General features: G+C 46.4%; 1 protein-coding gene across 1 annotated transcript in view; it reads left to right on the forward strand.

Moving 5' to 3' along the window:
• ADAMTSL3 (ADAMTS like 3) overlaps positions 1-21,590 on the forward strand; it is a 251,753-nt gene that overhangs the window by 206,568 nt on the left and 23,595 nt on the right. Inside the window, exons 22-24 of the mRNA XM_066355569.1 lie at positions 6,811-6,938; positions 9,627-9,755; positions 20,864-21,046. Coding sequence (XP_066211666.1) covers positions 6,811-6,938; positions 9,627-9,755; positions 20,864-21,046 — 440 coding nt within the window. The remainder of the gene's footprint in view (positions 1-6,810; positions 6,939-9,626; positions 9,756-20,863; positions 21,047-21,590) is intronic.

Consider the following 21,590-nt stretch of genomic DNA (forward strand, 5'->3'; position numbering starts at 1 on the left):
ACTGAATTCTTTGCTGTCCCCAAATCTGGCTATTTGTACACATAAGTGTGTGTGTGCTTTGCTTTTTAAAATTTGCATTTTAAGAGTTCAAGCTGCACCTTCTCTGCCTCTGGGGACTGTTGAGAGACACAAACACAACAGCAGATGTTAAATTGTTTTACAGACCATGAGGCACTTAAAAACCTCAGGTTTTATTTTTATCATGTCTTCTGTGCATGGAGCCTAATATGTGATCCATCAGAAGAAAAGTAGGTCAAATTCAATTTTTTCTAATAACCATGTCTTAGAATGAAAAGATAGAACAAATTTAATTTTTAAATTTTTTTGCCCTGGCGCGAAATGAAATTTTAGAAGTGGAATCTACCTCCCAGGTCAACTAGTTTAGCAGTTCTCAAATCTTTATCTTAGGTCCCCTGTATATGATTAAGGAGTCCAGAGAGCTTTTGTTAATGTGTTATATCTATTGCTGTTTACTATATTAGAAATTAAAACCAAGAACTGTTTAAAACATTTATTTATTATTCCACTAAGAAATAACAATAAGGCCCTAGCCAGTTGGCTTGGTGGATAGCATGTTGGCCCAGCGTGTGGACATCCCAGGTTCGATCCCTAGTCAGGGCACATGAGAAGCGAATATCTGTTTCTTTCCCCTCCCCCTCCCCCTTCTCTCTCTTCCTCTCCCACATCCAGTGGCTTGATTGGTTTGAGCATTGGCCCCAGGTGCTGAGAATAGCTCCGTTGATTCAAGCATCAACCCCTGACGGAGGTTGTCAGGTAGATCCTGTTTGCGGCACATGTGAGAGTGTGTCTCTATCTCCTTTCACTTAAAAACAAAAGAAAAAAAAAGAAATTAGAATAGTCAGCCCATTCCAAGTTCATATCAGTAACGTAATTTTGGAAAAGCTATGTTTTCAAAAAATTTCCTGGTAACAATGGCATCGTTTTCTATCTTTGCAAGTTAATGTCTAGATTAATAAACTACATCTGGATTCTCATACGTGTCTCTGTATCAGTCTATTGGGGTATGTTGTTTGAATGGACTCTTCTAGAGAAAATATGGCCTCAGAGATGTTAAAAAAGGACTAATTTAATGGCCCTTTCAGATGATTGTGGCTTTTCTTCTTTGATACTACGTGAAAACAAGACAAGTATTTTACCCTTAAAGATTAGTTAGGGCCCTGGCCGGTTGGCTCAGTGGTAGAGCGTCGGCCTGGCGTGCGGAAGTCCCGGGTTCGATTCCCGGCCAGGGCACACAGGAGAAGCGCCCACCTGCTTCTCCACCCCTCCCCCTCTCCTTCCTCTCTGTCTCTCTCTTCCCCTCCCGCAGCCGAGGCTCCATTGGAGCAAAGATGGCCCGGGCGCTGGGGATGGCTCCTTGGCCTGTGCCCCAGGCACTAGAGTGCCTCTGGTCACGACAGAGCAACACCCCAGAGAGGCAGAGCATCGCCCCCTGGTGGGCAGAGCGTCGCCCCCTGGTGGGCGTGCCGGGTGGATCCCGGTCGGGCTCATGCGGGAGTCTGTCTGACTGTCTCTCCCTGTTTCCAGCTTCAGAAAAAATACAAAAAAAAAAAAGGTTAGTTAGAATGTGGAATCTGAAACCATAGTAATGAAATGTTGGTTCTGTTCCAATGAAATCTATTGGTTTATCTTGCATATTCAATGGGTCTTTTACCTACACAGATTTTATAACCTCACCAATTGGTCATTGGGAAAATATTGGCTCACTGAGTTATACAGATCTTCCAAACATTGATATGTCTCATGAAACAATTTTAAAAGCACACATAGTCTTTAATATCACTGCCCACCTCATCAGAAAAGTCTTTGAGCTCCCCCTTGTCCAAATCACAAGGGGTGAATAGGAATTTTCTGAAATTCTAATTTTCACTTTTGAAAGTTCAAAAAAAAATTTTTTTAATTTTATTTAGCAAGTGAGAGACAGACAGGAAAGGAGAGAGATAAAAAGCATCAACCCATAGTTGTGGCGTTTTAGTTGTTTATTGATTGCTTTCTCATATGTGCCTTGCCTGGAGGGCTCCAGCAGAGCCAGTGACCCCTTACTCAAGGCAGCAACCTTGGGCTCAAACCAGTGACCCCACACTCAAGGCAGATGAGCCGGCCCTCAAGCCAGCAACCTTGGGCTCAAACCAGTGACCCCACACTCAAGGCAGATGAGCCGGCCCTCAAGGCAGATGAGCCGGCCCTCAAGCCAGCAACCGCGGGGTTGGAACCTGGGTCTTCAGCATCCCAGCTCTGCTCACTGTGCCACCACCTGGTCAGGCTGGAAGTTCACATTTTATCATTGGCAACAAATGCCATCAGTTGTGTTCCTTGAATTGGCCAGTTCATTTTTGTTCATTTAAAGAAATATTTTCCAAGTAGCCCAGCCCGAATAATCATAGTCTGTCCATCTGTGACAAAGGCAGCTGGTTCAACCAGCAGTTCAAACCCTCATACCAACATGCTTCGGCAGGAAGTGCGTGTCAGGACTTCCCATTTTGACATACAGAATATTAAAAACATATGTACTCAAGGATCGTAAAATTAGAAAGTTTTACTGCTTCATTAAGGACATCCTTATGGGAAACTGGCATTTTTATTTTTCTGCAAGTGTATGGAAGTCAAGAATACCGTGACCGCTGCTACACGTTGGTGCCGCTGCCTCGGTTCCTACTAAGGTGCCTCCATTTCGGCCACCACTGCTTTTACTGTCGGCGCAGCGCAAAGGGCAAATGGCACTTGTTATTGTTGTGAAACAGTTTTGACCTCACAGACCCCAGGGGCCCATGGACCACCTTGTGGGGACTGCCGGTCTAGCCCAACAATCCTATTTTAGAAATTATAGGCCCTGGCTGGTTGGCTCATTGGATAGAGCATTGGCCCAGCATGCAGACATCCTGGGTTTGATCCCCAGTGAGGGCACATAGGAGAAATAGTCATCTGCTTATCTTCTGCTCCCTCTTCCTCTTTTCTCTCTCTTCCCCTCCCACAGCCCACCTCAGTGATGACCCAGATGGTCCAAGCATGGGCCTCAGGCACTGAGGATAGCTCAGCTGATTCAAGCATTGGCCCCAGATTGGGGTTACTGGGTGGATCCCGATTGGGGCACATGCGGGAGTCTGTCTCACTACCTCCCCTCCTCTTACTTAAAAAAAAAAGATAGAAAGAAAGAAAAGAAATTATAAGGAAACAGAGACTGAGAAAGGTGAAGTGATCGTTGACCAATGGCCTTAGAAGTCCTACAGGGTTGTAGAGCAAGGTTAGTTTAAGTAAACATTTCTTGAGTTTATTTTAAATAGTTTGATTTGGTAGAATGGAATTAACGTTAGTTTCAGGGGCTGAGACTCCTGGAGGTCGTCACAAGTTTTAACACAATACTTCCTGCTCACACACGTGTCTGCATACTTTAATTTGAGTCGTACAAACATTCATGCACGTCCTCGTGCCTCCTGACCACCCAGAGGATGATCGTACATGTGTAAGGCAACATTAAAAAAAGGCAAATGTAGGTTCTTCTTGCTTCCATCAATTGGTTATCAAACAAACATGATTTTAAGTTAATAAAACTAACTGGAACTAATATTTTTTTTGAAAAAAAATCTCACTCCCAGGGGTCAACAAGCATGAAAAAAACTCACTCCTCAAAGGGTTACGGATCAATTATTTGATACTGAAACAGTTTCCATGTTTTCCAAACTCACCCTCATTCATTTGTCCAACGTATGTCTAATGCCTATACAGAACAAAGAGTCTCACCTTTAGATATGTTTTTCTGAGTCTCATAAATCATTTCAGTCGCAGCAATGCAGGAACAGAGTCATGTTTTTGAGAGAGCCTCTCTCCAATGAGAGGGCAGTGTGTGGACGTGGAGCAGGTTGGGATGCCAGCTGAGCAGGAAACCTCAGCTGGGAAGGGAAGGCTATGAGTGGGTATACTGGGAATGGTGCCTGTGGAGAGATCAGCCTTGTTATTACTTCAAGTTGAAACTAAAGTTGAGCAGCAGAGGCCAAGTTCAAGTCCCTGAAGGAAGCCTATCTGCTGGTTCTCCAGCCCAGGGCTGACCCTGGCTGGATGCATGGTGACTCGGTGTGGGCAGCTGTCTACCTCAGTCATTTCCCACTGTGTTGTCAAATTGAGACCTACAAAGTGAAGGAATTATTTGAGAATTGCTAAATCACACAAACATAGAGATGAAATAACTGAAAACTTTGTAGTGTACTTATTCTGCAAGTACAATTACTAGTTGTAATTTTGTTCTTTTCTTCTTCTTCTTCTTCTTCTTCTTCTTCTTCTTCTTCTTCTTCTTCCTTCTTCTTTCTTCTTCTTCTTTTCTTCTTCTTCTTCTTCTTCTTCTTCTTCTTCTTCTTCCTTCTTCTTTCTTCTTCTTCTTTTCTTCTTCTTCTTCTTCTTCTTCTTCTTCTTCTTCTTCTTCTTCTTCTTCTCTTCTTCTTCTTCTCCTTCTCCTCCTCCTCCTCCTCCTCCTCCTCCTCCTCCTCCTCCTCCTTCTTCTTCTTCTTCTTCTTCTTCTTTTCCAAGTGAGAGTGGAGAAGATAGAGAGAGAGACTCCTGCATGCACTTCACCTGGGATCCACCTGGCAACCCCTGTCTTGGGCCGATGCTCTGCCCATCTGGGGCCATGCTTACAACCAAGCTATTTTTAGTGCCTGAGGCAGAGGCTCCAAGAAGCCATCCTCAGTGCTAGGCCAATGTGCTCAAACCAGTTAAGCCATGGCTGTAGGAGGGGGGAGAGAGAGAGAGAGAAAGAGAAGGGGAAGGGGAAGGGTGGGGAAGCAGATGGTCACTCTTCCCGTGTGTCCTGATCGGGAATCAAACCCAGAACATCCACACACTGGGCTGATGCTCTACCACTAAGCCAACCAGCCAGGGCCATAATTGTGTATTTAATCAACAGTTCTTTAATAGGGACTTGGAAGTGTACACCTAACCCTACTAACAGCTGGGTCTGCCGCACTCCTGTTTTTGTTCTGGGAAATCCAGCAGTTCTGATTTATGCCCACTTTTGCAGCTCTCCTGTGTGTTTGTGTGTGTAGGGGGGTGCGTCTCCCTAGTACACTGACTCTGTGCCACTATGCTGTTCTCTTCTGATCTGATCGTTCATACATTCTGTCATCCAAGGCTTTTAAAAACTTACTACATAAAAGTCATAGAGAATGCACAGCTGTGAATAAAATTTGGTCCTTGATCTTGAAAAGATCACAATCTAGTGGGAAGAAATAGATATTTCATCAGATAAATATATGAACCAGAGCAGAAGGAGCCCAGAGGGAGCCAAGAATAAAACTCTGGGAGTATTGGGAAAAGCTTTAGGGGAAATTACATTTAATCCAGGACTCAGTGGGTAGGTCAGAGTTTTCCAGAGAGGGGGAAGGACATTCCCAATAAAATGAACACCATATTTAAAAGCTCAGGGTGCTGAAAGGTCGTGGAATGTTCTGGAAACTGTTAGAAGTTCATTCTGGCAGGAGCACAGGGCAAGCAACAGGAAGCGACAGGAAATGAAGACGTGGCCCAGTTCACAAAGCGATGTACAGTCTCTAACGGTCAGAACAGCCCTGTATTGCTAAGATCTATAAAGCGCATGGGCCAGAGGAGACAGGAAGGTATGAACCACTGACTCAGATGACCTAGAAGCAGCTTCAAATTGTTAAGAAAAAACTAAAATTAAAGCAGAACAGGCCCCCTTTTCCACTCCCCAAATAATTTTTTCATTTGTTGGGATGCTGCTGATCAACTCTGATTTCCAAAGTGATATGTGCCTGTTTACAAATATCAGTCGGGAAACCAGGAGGAGCTGCAGAGTAGCCCTCGTCTGGCACAGGGTGGTCGGAAGCCAGTACGATGCCCCCTTTGCATGGCTGCCTGCACAGACTTCGTCCTGCAGGGACAGTGAGACAAGAACCATCGCTAGGCGATTAAAAGCCCACTCACATCCAGTGAATCTGCAAAATGAATAACTCACTCCTGCCTTTAGTTAGCAAGAGTTTGGGCAGAAAATGAGGTTGAACATCAAGCAAACAAAGAGTGATTTGGTTGGTCTTTTTATTTATGTATGTATGTATGTATGTATGTATGTATGTATGTATCTATCTATCTATCTATCTATCTATCTATCTATCTTTTCTTCTTTCCCAAGTAAAAGAAGGAGAGATAGACAGACTCCCGCATGCGCCCCGACCGGGATCCACCTGGCAACCCTCACCTGGGGCCAAAGCTTTGCACATCTGGCCATGCTTGCAGCCGAGCTAATTTTAGTGCCTGGGGCCCATGTGCTTGAACCAATCGAGCCATGGATGTGGGAGGGAAAACGGGAGGGGGGGGGAGGAAGAGAGATGGTCACTTCTCCTGTATGCCCTCACTAGGAATCAAACCCAGGACATCCACATGCTGGGCCAACGCTCTACCGCTGAGCTAACTAGACAGGACCTTTTTTTTTTTTTTAATTTTAAGAAAATTTTATTAACCCAGCCCCCCAAAATGTGGTAGGTAAAGCATTGAGTCCGTCCAGAAAAGTCACCGCTCATGCAAAGTGAGGTAAAGAGACTTGACCTGGAAGCCCTATCTAGTTCTGTCTACCCTGTCCATGAGTTTCATCTGAGAGAAAGGACTTTTTCACCCTTTTAGTCCATGGAATTTTCTGCCTGTTGGCTGGATGCTTGACAAGGTCATCTCTTGGGAGCTTTGCCAGTCCACAGCCTATAATTTGGCCATCTTTTTTCTCTGTGACTTGCCGTGGTCCTGGAGCAGTTAAACCTGTTTCATGACTACATACTCTTTCTAACTGTCCTACAGAATAATTTTTTCTGGCACGGGGAAACTGCAGATTCGGAACCCCACGAAGAGGGAGCAAGGATTGTACGGATGCTCAGTGGCTAATCATTTCGGTTTCGACATGGAAAGTTCTTCTGTGCTGTTCGCAGGTAATGCCCGTGTTTGAAACCTGGAATGCCCGGGTTTTGGCTTTAACAAACTCCAGAGCTGTAGTTCCCAAACTTCAGTGAGCTGTAGAGCCACCTGTCGGGAGGGGTTAAAAACAGACTTCTTCTAGACCCAGTTCCCAGAGGTTCTAACCCAGGAAGTTTGGGGCGGAGTCCGAGGATTTGCATTTTTAATACGTTCCCAGGTTACACTGATGCTGCACACAGCTTTTCTAGAGCTCGCCTTCTAAGAATTGGGAATTAATGAGACAGGGTTCAGTTGGCAGTGTTTTTATTTTTAAAGTACTGCCAGCCAAGGAAAGAGACTAATTATCCTTCTAAGTTTTCTGTGTACCTCCCAGTGGCAAGCTACCAATCTTTAGAACAGGGGTCCCCAAACTTTTTACACAGGCAGCCAGTTCACTGTCCCTCAGACCGTTGGAGGGCCGGACTATAAAAAAAAACAACTATGAACAAATCCCTATGCACACTGCACATATCTTATTTTAAAGTACAAAAACAAAACGGGAACAAATACAATATTTAAAATAAAGAACAAGTAAATTTAAATCAACAAACTGACTAGTATTTCAATGGGAACTATGCTCCTCTCACTGACCACCAATGAAAGAGGTGCCCCTTCCAGAAGTGCAGTGGGGGCCGGATAAATGGCCTCAGGGGGCCGCATGTGGCCCGTGGGCTGTAGTTTGGGGACCCCTGCCTTAGAAAAACTCTAAAGGAGTTGCAACTGTAAATTAGTGTGTACCTTCCCAGCAGTGCCATTGTAATATTTTTAAATTTTTTTATTTTTTATTTAAGTGAAAGGAGGAGAGATAGGCAGACTCCTGCATGCATCCTGATCAGGATGCAACCAGCAACCTCCATCTGAGGCCATGCTTGCAACTGAGCTATTTTTAGTGCCTGAGGCAGAGGCTCCAGGAAGATAACCTCAGCGTGCAGGACCAATGCACTCAAACCAATTGAGCCACGGCTGTGGGAGGGGAAGAGATAGAAAGGGGAGCAGAAGGTTGCTTCTCCTGTGTGCCCTGACCGAGTTTTGAACCTGGAACATCCATATGGGGGGGTTAATCCTCTACCAGTGAGCCAACTGACTAGGGCCCTAGCAATTCCATTTTACTATTAACTGTGCCTTTAGGATGAAAGAACATGTTTTAGGTGGTAAAGTTGTAAACAGTGCTTCCTTGTGGCAAGCTTATATTCTGGGATTAAAACTAAAACGAGAGCCATCCTCCCCCTCCCTGCTCTGTGTTTTCTGATGTCTGTGGCTCCAGTGGATGAGGGTGAGCAGAGGGGCAAGGTCAGGAACTAGAGTCCAGCACTTAGACGAGTGCGTGCTGAGCTTTGCAGCACGTACGTCGTGCGTCTCTGTTGAAGAGGTTGGGCCCATCAATATAGCCTGACTCTTGGTCCCTCTTCTGCTGCATTCTGGAGGTGGGGCCCTCAAGCCTTGCTCCTGCTGTATTGCTCTTTCCTCTGAGCATCACCTCCTTTCCAGAATATATCAGTTCCAAGGCTCAGAAATTCCTGGGAGGACTATAACTTCCCCTTGCAAATTACAAGTCTTCCCTTAAGTCCATCCTAGAACAGTCCAGATTCTCAGAAGAGCTGGTACAGGGTCCACAGGGCCCTGAGGACATGCTGTCACAGCTACAGCCATCTCCTGGCCCAGGAGCTCCTAGCTTTTCAACTCTCAGGGTAGCTTTCCATTGGCCCAGGCCCTCCAGGAGAGAATCGGATATTTGGTCACCCAACCACAACTGTTCCTAAATTCTCTTCCCCAGAACACGGGGTAACCGAATGGCTGGCTAACTATCGTCATTCATCTGTACTTTACACATAGGTGATAAGACAGGTTAAGGAAGTGTGGCCTCTCCCTCCAGTGGCTCACATGCTAGTGGTGGGTGGGGGTGCTCCGTCAGCATCCTGCTGACCGCCACATACTACTGAGCGACCCAGGCTAACCAGACCTTTCTCTCTCACACCCGCCACCCTGTACGGTGATGGTGTCCCCCAGCAGTCTGTGAGTTGTGTGAGGGCCAGAATGGGTGTTTTCCAGCTCTTGCCCTCATTGCACATTGCACGCTCAGGTACCACATATATGTATTTCCTGAGTGAGTTAATGAATCAATCTGTTAAAAGTACCTAGTTCTCAAAAATCCAGCCACATAAAAGTCCTTGAACGGGTCCCCGATTCTTCATGACCTTGTGTGTATAGTTTTCCCATGCAGATTTTATGCAGGTTTTTCTTTCCAAGTTTTCTTTCTAAAAAAAAGAGTCAGATCGCCAGCGCTGGAGTGTTTGAGTCCCACTTGATCTCCCCCGAGGCTGCGCTGCGGAGACCTTATCCCTGCCACGCCTTCCTTGCCTCGGAATTCCTTCTTTCTCCGTTTATCATATTTATCAAAGCTTTGGTTATAAAAGCAACATATTCCCATAGTCCGTATATGGTTCTTGCAATGCATCTTTGTAGATATCTCTTTGATTATATCCATCCATCTGTCTGTCCACCGAGTGCCCCCTAGCTGTGCACATCCCTCCCCTCAGGGTGCAGAGAGAAGCAGGACTCTCTCCTGCTCTCACAGAGCTCATCCAAGTTTGCCAGATGCGGCGCGGTTCAGTGAAGAGCCCAAGCTGGAGCCTGACGTAGTTTTCTGTTCCCTTTGAATCAAGAGGCGCCCGTCATCTTATTCATTGAAAGAAACATCACGCGACCAGAGCCCGGCCCCCAGTCCGTCGTGGTTGGAAGCACCGTGAAGGCAGCCCTGGGAGCAAACGTGACCATCCAGTGTCCTGTAAGAGGTCAGTGTGGTCACTCCAGTGGGAGGGCATGTGGCCGGTCACCAGGAGACACCTAGACCTCAGCCTGACCGTCTTAAAAATCTGACTTTGCAGTGAGATGACAGTGGGTCTGTCTGTCTCTGAGTGTTGAGCTCCGGCAGCTCATGAGCCCAGTGTGGAAATTCTTTGCCAGGGAGCAGTGAACTTCCTTGCACCCTGGCATGTTCATACTGGCAAGACCAGAACACTCTCCGGAGAACGGTGTTGCCCTGTTTCCCTGGCCCCTGGTTCTAATGGGGTGGCGGTAGCTGCAGCCGCTTCCAAGTGAATCTTCTAGTCAGGCAGCTGCTGGACAGAGTGGACTCGGAGCAGTGAGCTGATTCATTGGAGGTGATTCACTGTGTTCTCCGCTGGACTAAGCCTGCACTGGGCACCAAGTTCCCTAGGCCTAGGTGCTCCGTCTGGACTGCCCTTGGGTGAACATCCCCTGTCTGTGCCTCAGTGTCTCTTACTGTTTCGTTTACAGCAGCAGATAAACCTTCCTGCTAATGCACTCTTTCTTTCCTTGATAGAAGTCACACTTTCAGTCTGACTTCGCCTTAATCTCAGGCCAGTCTGCCTCCCTCTTTAAGCCACAGAGTCTTAACCTGGACCCATGCACTCCCCCAACTGAGGCCAGTGTTATAGCTGCACACGTGTCTCTGGTGTGGGGGCCCGTGGGCTGTGTGAATAGCTTTGACCTGTTTTCTCAGAGACACCATGACCTCCTCAAAGTGAAGACCCACTCTTTAAAGGCGACCTTGCATATGCCCTTGAGTTACTACGCATTGATTTAACTATCCGCACAATTGCATTTCCTTGGTCCCCAAGTTCTAATGGAGTAGCTGCAGTTGACGCCATGGAGGATGAGTCTTGCCAGGGCTGTGACCCAGAGAGCCCCGCCCTGGGGGAGCCTCTGCCACCTCCCCCACTTACACAGTGAAGGTTCACATAATGAAAGACTCCTGGGACAGATCACACAGTTTTCAGCCTCGCCCCGCCCCCAATGGCCCGTTGCTTTGCCATGTTTCCAGAACTGTACCTTTGGCTCCACAAATAGTGGAAATTTGCTAACCCCCGCGGTATTATTTTTCACCGCTTGGAAGTCCCCGCAGGGTTTGGCCTACACCGACTTTAAAAAAAAAAAAAAAAATCCCTCCAGCCTCCCAACTAACTCCACCCACAAGTATGTGAGCTTTCTGGCAAAGCGCGCCCCATTACGGAGCGGCCGGCGTTCTCCGGCCACAGCGAGGAGGGAGGCAGAACGGAACCTTGCGGCTGCCAAGCCACAAATGTCTGGAGCTCCTACAGCCCTACACCTGCAGAGGATTCTGCAGAATCGATCTGATTTCTATTAAGAGAAACCTCAACTTTCACCATTATTTCTAAATTTCCTACTTCCACTCTAAAGTCAGGCTTTCGGGGGAGGGGGGTGAGCCGTCGGAAGGGCTGTGTGGATTATTTGCTATGGTAAGTCAGGGACAGGGAGGTGTGGAACCTGTTTTTGCGAGCGGAGCCGCAGCGGTCAGCCGGCGTGTGCGCAGGCTCCATCCGCTGCTCTCTGACTCCCGCAGGCCCTGCGCTGCTTGTGTGCGGAGCTCCCGCCGCCCCTCCCTGGTCAGCTCTTCTTAGAAATGTTCCCTTTGGTCCCTTCTTACCTGGCAGGCATCCCCTATGGACCAGACTCCGGGAACATATCGGGAATCCTTTCCTTTTCAAAATAAACCTGCTTTGTTTTGAGGTCTGTGCCATTTTAAATAAACCTGGAGTGAACTTGCAGTGTTTTCTTATGGGAAACAGCCATAACTAACATTGTGGGTTTTTTTATGGAGATTCGTCGTTTTAAAGACAGATGAAGGGAGAGACAACTTTTGTTTTCCAGATAATTCTGTCACTAACTTGTATGCAACTACAGGTGAGCCATGTGCCCTCATCTCTGAATCAGGAAATCCACTGTTAGTGGAAGACCAGGACTTTTCATTTTATAGATAAGGGAATTGTTACACGTTCACCAATTTGAATACTGGTTTATGAAATTATATTTTCATATTGCAAGTTGCGATGAGTCAGATCAGTGGCATGGATAAAAATTTCTTTTTGCCCTTCAGATATTTTTTTCTAATTAGAACAAGCTCATCTAGTCATACCTCTTATTTATTTTAAAAATATTTTTATTTATTGATTTCAGAGAGAGAGGAAGGGAGAGAGAGACAAAAACATCAATCTGTCCCTGTATGTGCCCTTACCAGGGATCGAACCCGCAACCTTTGCACATTGGGACAATGCTCTAACCAACCAAGCTATCCAGCCAGGGCTCTAGTTATACCTTTTAAAAGATTCATTGTTCTTTGCTGTAGTCAAATATGTTTTCTTTAACCCATGTGGTATAGAGAGTCATAGTGATTGTCTCTAGTTACTCTGAGATTACTTATTTCTAATAACTCTATTCAGTAACAGGACCTGCAGATCTGTATTTCTAAAGGTTAAACGTTCTAAGTTGCAAGTTATTTGTCTTGCTCTTAAGAAAAAAGTTTCTTCTAAATATGAGAGGAAAAAAAATTTCCCTGCACTCTCTCTGCCACCTGCTGGTGGGAAAGAGAAGTTCCATATGAGGAAAATGCCCAGTAACTATTAATTGCTTTTAGTTCCCCTTGAGTCAATGCTTAATAAGAACATTATTTACCCTGTAATTTTCTGTTGTGTGTGCATCCTATGTCAGTTGTTTTTCTTGTTCTTAAGCTCATTGGAGGTGCAACTGATCTTTGTCTTTGCTCTAAAGTGTTCTTGTTAAAAAAAAAAAAAAAAGAAAAGAAAAAGTGTCCTTATGTCAAACTGAATTATTAACTTTCTTTACCGGGTTTAATAATTTCCCTTACAGGAGACTATTTAGAGAACATTTTTGTGGTGCAGCAAGATTATGTGGTTAAATTCCTAAATGGAGTTTCATCTCTCTGACAATGACCTCCCCCTTACCCCCGTCGAATGAATATTGGTTCATATTATATAGTGTGGAATCCAGTGGTAGTGATTTAACGTCTTTATCACAGATCCCTTTGACCACCCCCCGCCAAAAGAACCGTCTCTCCAGAACAATACATTTACCCACAAAATGTTGCATATTATTCTCAGAATCCTTAAAGAGAAAACCTGAGACTAGTCTGCTTACTACCGTTTTATGAGCTAAACATGTTGGTGCTTTTAGCCATATTGCAAATGAAAGCTCATTTATTTTCTTGATGTGTGGTTTTTTGAAATGTTTCCCCTCTACTGTGTTTATTTCTCTTTCCTTTTTTTTCCTCCTTCTTTTCCAAGTGAGAGGAGGGGAGATAGAGAGACAGACTCCCCGCATGTGCCCCAACCAGGATCCACCCAGCAACCCCGTCTGGGGCCGATGCTCTACCCATCTGGGGCTGTTTATCTCTTTTTTAAACTGTATAGAATCCTTGAAGTAGCTAAAATTCTTTTTTAACTACATGGAAAACCTCTTCTCCCACTCAGAAAGGTTACACCGACCCTTGGTTTCTTTTCTTACTTCGGCCTGTAGTACAGAGACCTTCCCAGCAGCCCCCCTCCCCAGCCCTACATTTAGTCAAACGATCAATCATAGATGGTTGAAAATTCCATTCATCCATTCAGCACACATTCTGTAAACACAGTCTCTAAGGTTTATTCTCTAGTGTACAGTTGACTAAAATCTGTGACTGTATAAACAAGGAAACTCTAATATAACAAATGCAAAACTGTAAGTGTTTACAAAGTGCGTCAGCCATGTAGAGGAGAGACGAGCTAGCGAAGGCTACTAAAGGATTAAGGAGGATTACAGAGTAGATGACATTACAGTCAGGCCCCTTGGAACAAAAAGAAAGGCCATTTGCAGCAAAACAAAACAAAACAAAACACGGCAGCCATTGGGAACGAGAGCCCCTGGCCTGTTTGCAAAACCGCAAGCAGATCCGTGGGACTTAGAGCAGAGGGCGTGAGGGGGCGTGGACAGAGGAGGGTTTGGAAGTACAGATGGTGGAGGGCTGTTCATGTCAGCTGAACCCCTGGGCTGCATTGGACTGGCAGTGCAGACACAAGCCAGGCTTGAAGCAGAGCAATGGTGTGGCCGGAGCGGTGCTGTAGAAAGGCGCATTAGAGAACAGAACATTACCAAGAAAAGGAACTGCGGAAAGTTGTGAGTTGAACTCAGTGAAGTTGCATCAGGGATCGTTGATTGTGTTGTTAGGCCAGTCACTTGGGATATTAAATTCAGATTCTGTGCCTCTGACTTAGCCAAGAGAGAGCAGGCATTTCTGGCATTTCGCTACGAATGTGTCATTAATTGAAGATCTGGGACAGAGCTGTCCCCGGGCTGGGGCTGGGTGTTGACACATGGAGGTTGGATTAAATGTGGAAAGGAACCGGGCTACAAAGCCACGGCGTGTGTGCTAACAGGCAGCATCTCACTAAGGAACCTGCTACTGATAAACCATCGGAATCCATCAGAAATAACAATAACTTGAGTACCTGGTATGTATCAGTTTGAACAGCCTATGAGGATTTTATCACCTTTGTTTCGCTGAGTTGCTGGGGCCCAACCCCGGGGGGGAAACCAGGGGTCCCACAGGAGGAGACGGCATCAGCGAAATCAAGTGAGAGAGCCGGATTCTTTTCATTCTCTTTATTCTCTGGTTAGCATTTACTGCCAGGCATCTCTGCCAAATGCTAGTATAGGTCCCTTTTTATACACACACACTGAGTTACAATTACATGGTGTTAATTATTGCTTCTGTTTCACTCACTATGTTTACATGTTTCCGGATAACAGTTACTTTATATCTATAAATCACAAACCAGGTAGCAAATCATTCAAAGTACAAAATAACTTGAATAGCGATAACAACATCGGTAAAAGCTTTTAAAGTATTAGTACTAATAGTTAACTAACTTTACTGCTGTTGTGAGTTAAGGGGCAGAGAGAGATTAGCAGACGAAATCATTAAGGACTAACAATGGACCACCGTTTGCTCAGGTAAATGGCTTTGAGTTTAAGCAGTGTCCTTCTTTTTCTCACAAGATTCTAAAAGGTTTGCCTATAAAGAAATTGACATAATATGAAGAATAGCTTTCACCCAAAGATATACAGAGTGCACTTGCAAGATAGCCTAGTAGCAACATAAGACATTAACTGTTATTACTTCTATGGATTCCCCTACATTTTTCTCATTATCAAAGAATTTTGGAAAGTATATAAATCTCATGAGAACATCTCATTGAGAAAGCCTAGCAATTGCCTTTAGTCAAAAGACAATTCTCTTAGTAAAACATTCTTTTCTTGCTGACTGCGCTCTCATCCTAGGCCACACAATGGGCCATTCTACTATACCTTACCTAAGATACTATTGTCTAGTCAAATATTACTTATTTATTATATTTAAACACTAGTTAAGTTCTAACTCTATTCTTCTCAGAGTGTACCACTATCTGCAGATCAAATAAGCAAGAAGAAAGGAATGTTTCTTTACTCTACCACATGAAAAGGCTAGGGAGGAAAAATGTTGAATTAAGTGAAGGCTGAAAGGTGCTCTGTGCACAGCCACTGCCTCCTACCCATTCACAAGTCACAATCTATTCTTTCTAACATGATTAAGAAGGAATTCTCCTACAAACTTAACCCTTTACGAGGGATATCATAGCCAGCCTCTTATGTTTATGAGCCCAGTTCAAGGGGCTTACAGGCTTTTCTGTGGAACTCACATCCTCTGTCTCATTTTCAAAGAAATCACTACGAATCTACAGGGAAAGCACGGTACTATTATCCCTGTGCCACAAATAATAGCACACACCCAGAAAAGGGGGGGATATAAGGCCAGATTGATTCAAAAAGTCAAAGGGGGAAGTATCGTTGTGTCTCTCCTTTGGGTGACTTCGTCAACCTGCAGCCATTGGTCTTCTCTGCTATGACTTTGTCCATCAGCAGTTTTTGATCTTCTTCTGCTGTGACCTTGTCAGCCAGCAGTTGTGGGTCTTCTTCTGCTGTGACCTTGTCAGCCAGCAGTTGTTGATTGGCTCCCGACACTGAGTAAATGGGTTACAGATGCAAGCAGTCACTTGCCCACATCTCCACAAGTGTGTGAGCTAAGATTTAACCCCAAATCGATGTGACCCCAAAGGAACTAGACAGAGGAGACTCAGGCTGAGACAGCAGAAGGGGATCCAGGAGGTCTGACCAGAGAGAACAGTGTCAAAGGGCGGAGGCAGAACCCAGGAAGTGCCTGAGCTTGGGGACAAGGTGTTGGAGGCTCAAGTTTAGGCAACAGCCAGAGCCCGACCTCGCCTGGAGGCCGGCTGGCCCTGTGATGTGAGATGTGGGATCCAGCCGGCCGGGTGCCAGCCAGTTTCAGGTCTGCCCGGCTGCTCATTCAGTCCCCGGCACAATGGAGAACTCTTTTTTCTTTTCATTCATTCTTTCCCCTAGTTATGCATTTGATAATTCAACAGCTCCTGTATTTATTTTCATGACTGCTACATAATATACTAAAGCCATTTTATTACCATGGATTGTGTCAGCTGAGGTCTGAGATTACCTCCCACCCCACCTCACCCCAAGAGGGGCTGCTTTGTCTGCAGTGTAGCCTGAGAGTCAGGGGGGGGCTTTTAAAGCTCCCAGGATGATCTTAATGTGCAGCCTGGAACCACCACTTTCTCTAGTAAATGGGGCTAAAGCATCTCCCGGGTCTCATCTCAAAAGGAAAGACTTCCTGTGGAAACAATGCATAATGTGGAGTGAACTAGACACTGGGGCTGTCTGGCTCGGGGCTTTCTCTGAAGGTGCAATGAGGCGTGTTGGGAACTGATACCTCGATGTGCTAACGTCCACAAAGGGAGGATGTCACAGAGGGTCATGGGAGCAAGGCCTTAAGGTGGACATTTAAGGATGGGCGGAAACTGTCCAAGCAGAAAAGGAGAATACGAAATAATCCCAGTGGAGGGAACAGAACGTTGATCTCAGTGTTAACGCAAGTCAGATTCTTGGGGCTGGAGGATGAGCTCCTGTTAGCTGCGGTGCCCATAAACATGGAGGGCTTTGGGCTTTTCTCCTCCGAGAGGAGTGTGAGCGAGGCCCTGGGAACCTGATCTTCTTCCCCACCCTGCCTGAGGAGAAAGGAATCACTTAATAGAGTAAGAGGGGGCAGCTCAGAAAAACAAAAGAAAAGTCAATGCCTTGGGGCGGAAGAAAGGGAGCCTTGGGGGGCCAGCCCAGCCTTGAGATGTCACCCCAAGAGCTCACAGGTAGGTGACAGCAAGCAGGACCAGCTTGCAGACCACGGTGTGTGACTTCCAAGCGAAAGATGCTTTTCATGAACATAACATAGCTGTATGTCCATCCAGGTCCCGATGTTACACTGACAGACGCCCAGGGCTGCTGTCTATCAGGAAGGACCTCTGAATGTCTGGGGTCTGGTCTTCATACCACAGGTCTCTCTGCTCCACCTGCACTAGCTTTGACTTTGAGTCTCGTTCTTCAGAGAACCACTGCGGGGGCATTTGGTTTGGAGATAAAATATGCAATAAATAGCATGGCCCCTTTCTGGCCTATAAATGAGACCCTAAGCAAACTGGGAGGGCTCATGAGGTATGACTGGTGGAGCTAGAGAGAACTGCTCCTCCTCCGGGCAAAGCAGAAGTCCAGGGTTCCCAAGAAGTTGGGGTGACCATGCCAGGACGAAGCCTGGTGTCTGCAAGAGGAAACCTATTTTAAAAGCCTTTAAGGGCCCTGGCTGATTGTCTCAGTAGATAGAGCATAGGCCCAGTATGCAGAAGTCTCAGGTTCAATCCCCAGTCAGGGCACACAAGAGAAGCGACCATTTGTTTCTCTCCCCACTCTCACTTCTCTCTCTCTTCCATTCCTTCTCCTTCTTCTCTCTCTCTTCTCCTCCCTCTCCCCTTTCTCCCTCTCTTCTCCCACAGCCAGTGGCTCAATTGGTCTGAGCATCAGCCTCAGGTGCTAAAGATAGCTCAGTTGGTCCAAGCATCGGCCCTAGGTGGGGTTGCTGGTTGGATCCTGGTCAGGGTGCATGAGGGAGTCTGTCTCTCCATCTCCCCTCCCCTCGTCACTTAAAAAAACAATCCTTTAAGGACAGACTCTTGATTATGGAATTGGGGAGAGAGGCTATGACCCAGAATGTTTCTAAATCTTCAGATCAAATTGCTAGGAGAACTGCTTAGGCCACTCTGGTCACATCATTTTGCTAGAGAAAAGAAAGAAAGTTCAGCAGCTATTCAAGAGAATGTTATGAATGTCAAAAGGCTCGCACAGCCTTGTATTTTGAGGAAGTTCTGGATACAGCACCGTTTATGGATAGTCCTTGATATCCAGAAAGAAAAAAAGGGTATGCAGTTAATGCCAAAGAATAGAATTCCTTACAGAGTTTCCTCCCTACCCAGATGGTCCCTGCTTTGTGCTGGTAGCTTTGAGCTAATTTCCCAACTGAACTCATGTTACTCATTTCTGTTAGGTAGGACTCTTTGTGTGGTTTGCGGGTTCTGTATTCAATTGGCCTCTTATCTTAACAAATGGCAGCAGCATTTCTTCATATGCCCTACAGGTAACTAATGGTAGCTCACACTTCCAGTTGTCCCTCACCTGTGAAAAATTACAGAATATCACAAGCGATGTGTGGCTGGAGGAAAGAAACCAGCAAAAGCATACAGGTGTGATCTGTGTGACTCTTTGATACAAAAATCTCGCGTTGTAGAGCAGTCTGAACAGGCCGAGGATTCCACAGCGCGGAATGTTTCACGGGCCTTGTGAGGGAAGGAAGTTTGTTTTAAAACAGTGACTACTTTAAAGACACCCGAGAGGTGCAGTCGCAGCCCCTGCAGACCTGAACTTTTCCCCACAGCACTTGCCTTCCGAAAACAATCTCGGCATTATGGAAACAGAACGTTGAATATTTCAGAGCTGAACGTCTTGGGGGACATAGCCCGATAGCTGTGCCAACAGAGTGAACCTCTGTAGTTTTGAAAGCCCATGAGAGCAGAGGTCTGAAGGGCGGAGGTCTGAAGGGTCCCGTTGAATGTCCGCCTGCCCCTCCGGCGCTGCAGAAACATTCACAGGGGCAGCAATGTCCCTCTGGGCTGAGTTCCGGCGACAGCGTTCCCCTCAGCCCCCTGGAGACCCTTGTCTCTCCGTTTACATCTAAAAGCCTGCCAGCTTTTGTTTTCTACATTCCTTGCACAAGGGGAATGTCACTATCTGTGTAAACTTAGTGGCATAGCCTTGTCATTCTCAGGTTTCGGTTTAAGTGTGACTATCTCCGACCTTTGTCAATTCTGGAGTTTGGAAATTGCAGAGCCTTTGGGAACCCACTGTGCCTGGGCGCTCTGCGTCTAACTGTCTCTCTTTGGCCCTTCATCAACCAAGATGTGAAACTCAGTTTCTTGACTGTCTTTCTTTCTTTCTTTCTTTCTTTCTTTCTTTCTTTCTTTCTTTCTTTCTTTCTTTCTTTCTTTCTTTCTTCTTTCTTTCCTTCTCTCTCTCTCTCTCTCTCTCTCTCTCTCTCTCTCTTTCTTTCTTTCTTTTTTTCTTTCATTTTTATTTCTTAGAGCAGGGGAGATAGTGAGAAAGACCCCCACATGCACCCTGACCAGGATCCACCTGGCAACCCTCTTCTGAGGCTGATGCTTGAGTCAACTGAGCTATCCTCAGTGCCTGAGGCCAACACACTTGAACCAATTGAGCCATGGCTGCAAGAGGGAAAGAGAGAGAAGGGGGAGCGAGAAGGGAAGAGAAACAGGTAGGCATAGAAATCAAATCTGGAATGTCCACATGCAGAGCTGATGCTTTATCCGCTGAGTCAACTGGCCAGGGATGACTAGTTTCTACTCTTAGCCAGATATTCGTTACTACCAAGCATTTGGCAAATTTTTACAGTGAGGCTGTAGATTTGGGGGTCATGGCAAAGGTACCCACCTCTTTTATGGCATCACCTGCTCCCTGCTCTCCTCACCTCTTACTCCTTGCACTACTGTAGGAACCCCAAATCATTCTCTCCTTGCTGTGTATCTCTTAACTAATAATGTATGTGTCTGAACCTTCCACGATGTTCTAAAGGAAGAGTATCCACTCCCTTTAGAAGACACTCCCTTTAGAAGCTGGTTGACCCAGTGTGTATCTACTCCCTTTAGAAGCTGGTTGACCCAGTGTGTGGATGTCCCAGGTTCAATTCCTGGTCAGGGCACACAGGAGAAGCAACCATCTGCTTCTCCACCCCTCCCCCTCCCCCTTCTCCCTCTCCCTCTCTCTTCCTCTCCCATAGCCATGGCTCGATTGGTTCAAGCAAGTTGACCCTGGGTGCTGAGAATGCTCCAGGGAGCCTCTGCCTCATGTACTAAAAACAGTTCAGTTGCCAAGAAATGGCCCAAGATGGTCAGAGCATTGTCCCCAGACAGGGGTTGGGTGGCTCCTGGTCTAGGCGCATACAGAAATCTGTCTCTCTGTCTCCCCTTCCCTCACTTAAAAAAAAAAAAAAGAAGAAGAAGAAAAAGACAGCTGGAGTTTTATAGAGAAAAACGATGACTCTGACCTATAGTTCATTCTGTTCCATTTACCCCAACAAGCCTGCTATGCTGTGTGCAGGACACTGCTCTGGGCCACCAGGGTGACTGTGTGTCTCAGCTCTGAAGAGGCTGTGGCTGATCTTTGCCTGCAGCCCTGGGCTCAGTCAGAGGCCCTCCGAGCATGGTTTATTAGTTGCTGGTGAAGGAGGCAGACTCCTGACTCTCCTTGGAGCTTCAAGGTGGGAGAATCTGATGTTCAGCATCCTGGCCAAGCTGCGACCTGGCCGTTTGGCTCCGGCTCCTTGACGTGATACATAAACCAATCAGGTGCTCGAGAGACAAAGCCCTTTGCTGTAATATAATCACCCCCCCCCCCCCCATACCATAGAAAAGCTACAGAAACAGATGTAGCCATTTTTCCTATTATATGTGATTGAACCCATTTTCTGACTTGGGATCAGTGTGCTCAATAGTATTTGTCATAAGGTTCTGTGGCCCCATTCTTAAAAGACTCTGCCTTTGTCATATTTGTTTTCATTCTAAAGGTGTCCCCCGGCCCACGGTAAGATGGGTGAAGAGAGGAGGACCTCTGAGGGACAGTGTCTCCGTGCTTTCCAATGGAACCCTGTTGCTGCAGAACATTTCCCTTGAAAACAAGGGAACCTACGTCTGCAGAGCCACCAATGCCCTTGGGAAGGCGACAGCAGCATCTACACTGCACCTCCTGGGTGAGTGTCCCGTTCGGGGGGTTCTTCAAGAGCTCCTGTCTGACCAGGACCCAGTTTGTTTGTTCTGGAGTCAAGTAGTTGACAAGATAGATGTGCAATGGTTTTAATTAATTAAGAGCTCTTCTTTGGCCCTGGCCAGTTGGCTCGGTGGTAGAGTGTCAGCCCAGCGTATGGATGTCTGGGGTTGGATTCCTGTTCAGGGAACACAGGAGAAGTGACTAACTGCTTCTCCACCCCTCCCCTTTCTATCTCTCACTGTTTCTCTCCCCTCTCCACACCCCCCCTGCCCTTCCTGCAGGCATGGCTTAATTGGCTTGAAAATATTGACCCTGGGTGCTGAGGATGGCTCCATGGCCTCACCTCAGGTTCTAAAAATAGTTCAGTTGTGAGCATGGCCCCAGATGGGCAGAGCATCAGCCCCAGATGGGGGTTGTCGGCTGGATCCCGGTCAGGGCACGCTCTCCTCCAGTCTAATCAGCCATGCCTTTCCCTGCTGGCTGGGAAGCCCCAGCCTGAGTCCTCTCTTCTCCCGTCTGTACTCAGG

The sequence above is a fragment of the Saccopteryx leptura genome, chromosome 13 (assembly GCF_036850995.1).
Source record: "Saccopteryx leptura isolate mSacLep1 chromosome 13, mSacLep1_pri_phased_curated, whole genome shotgun sequence".
NCBI classification, from domain to species: Eukaryota; Metazoa; Chordata; class Mammalia; order Chiroptera; family Emballonuridae; genus Saccopteryx; species Saccopteryx leptura.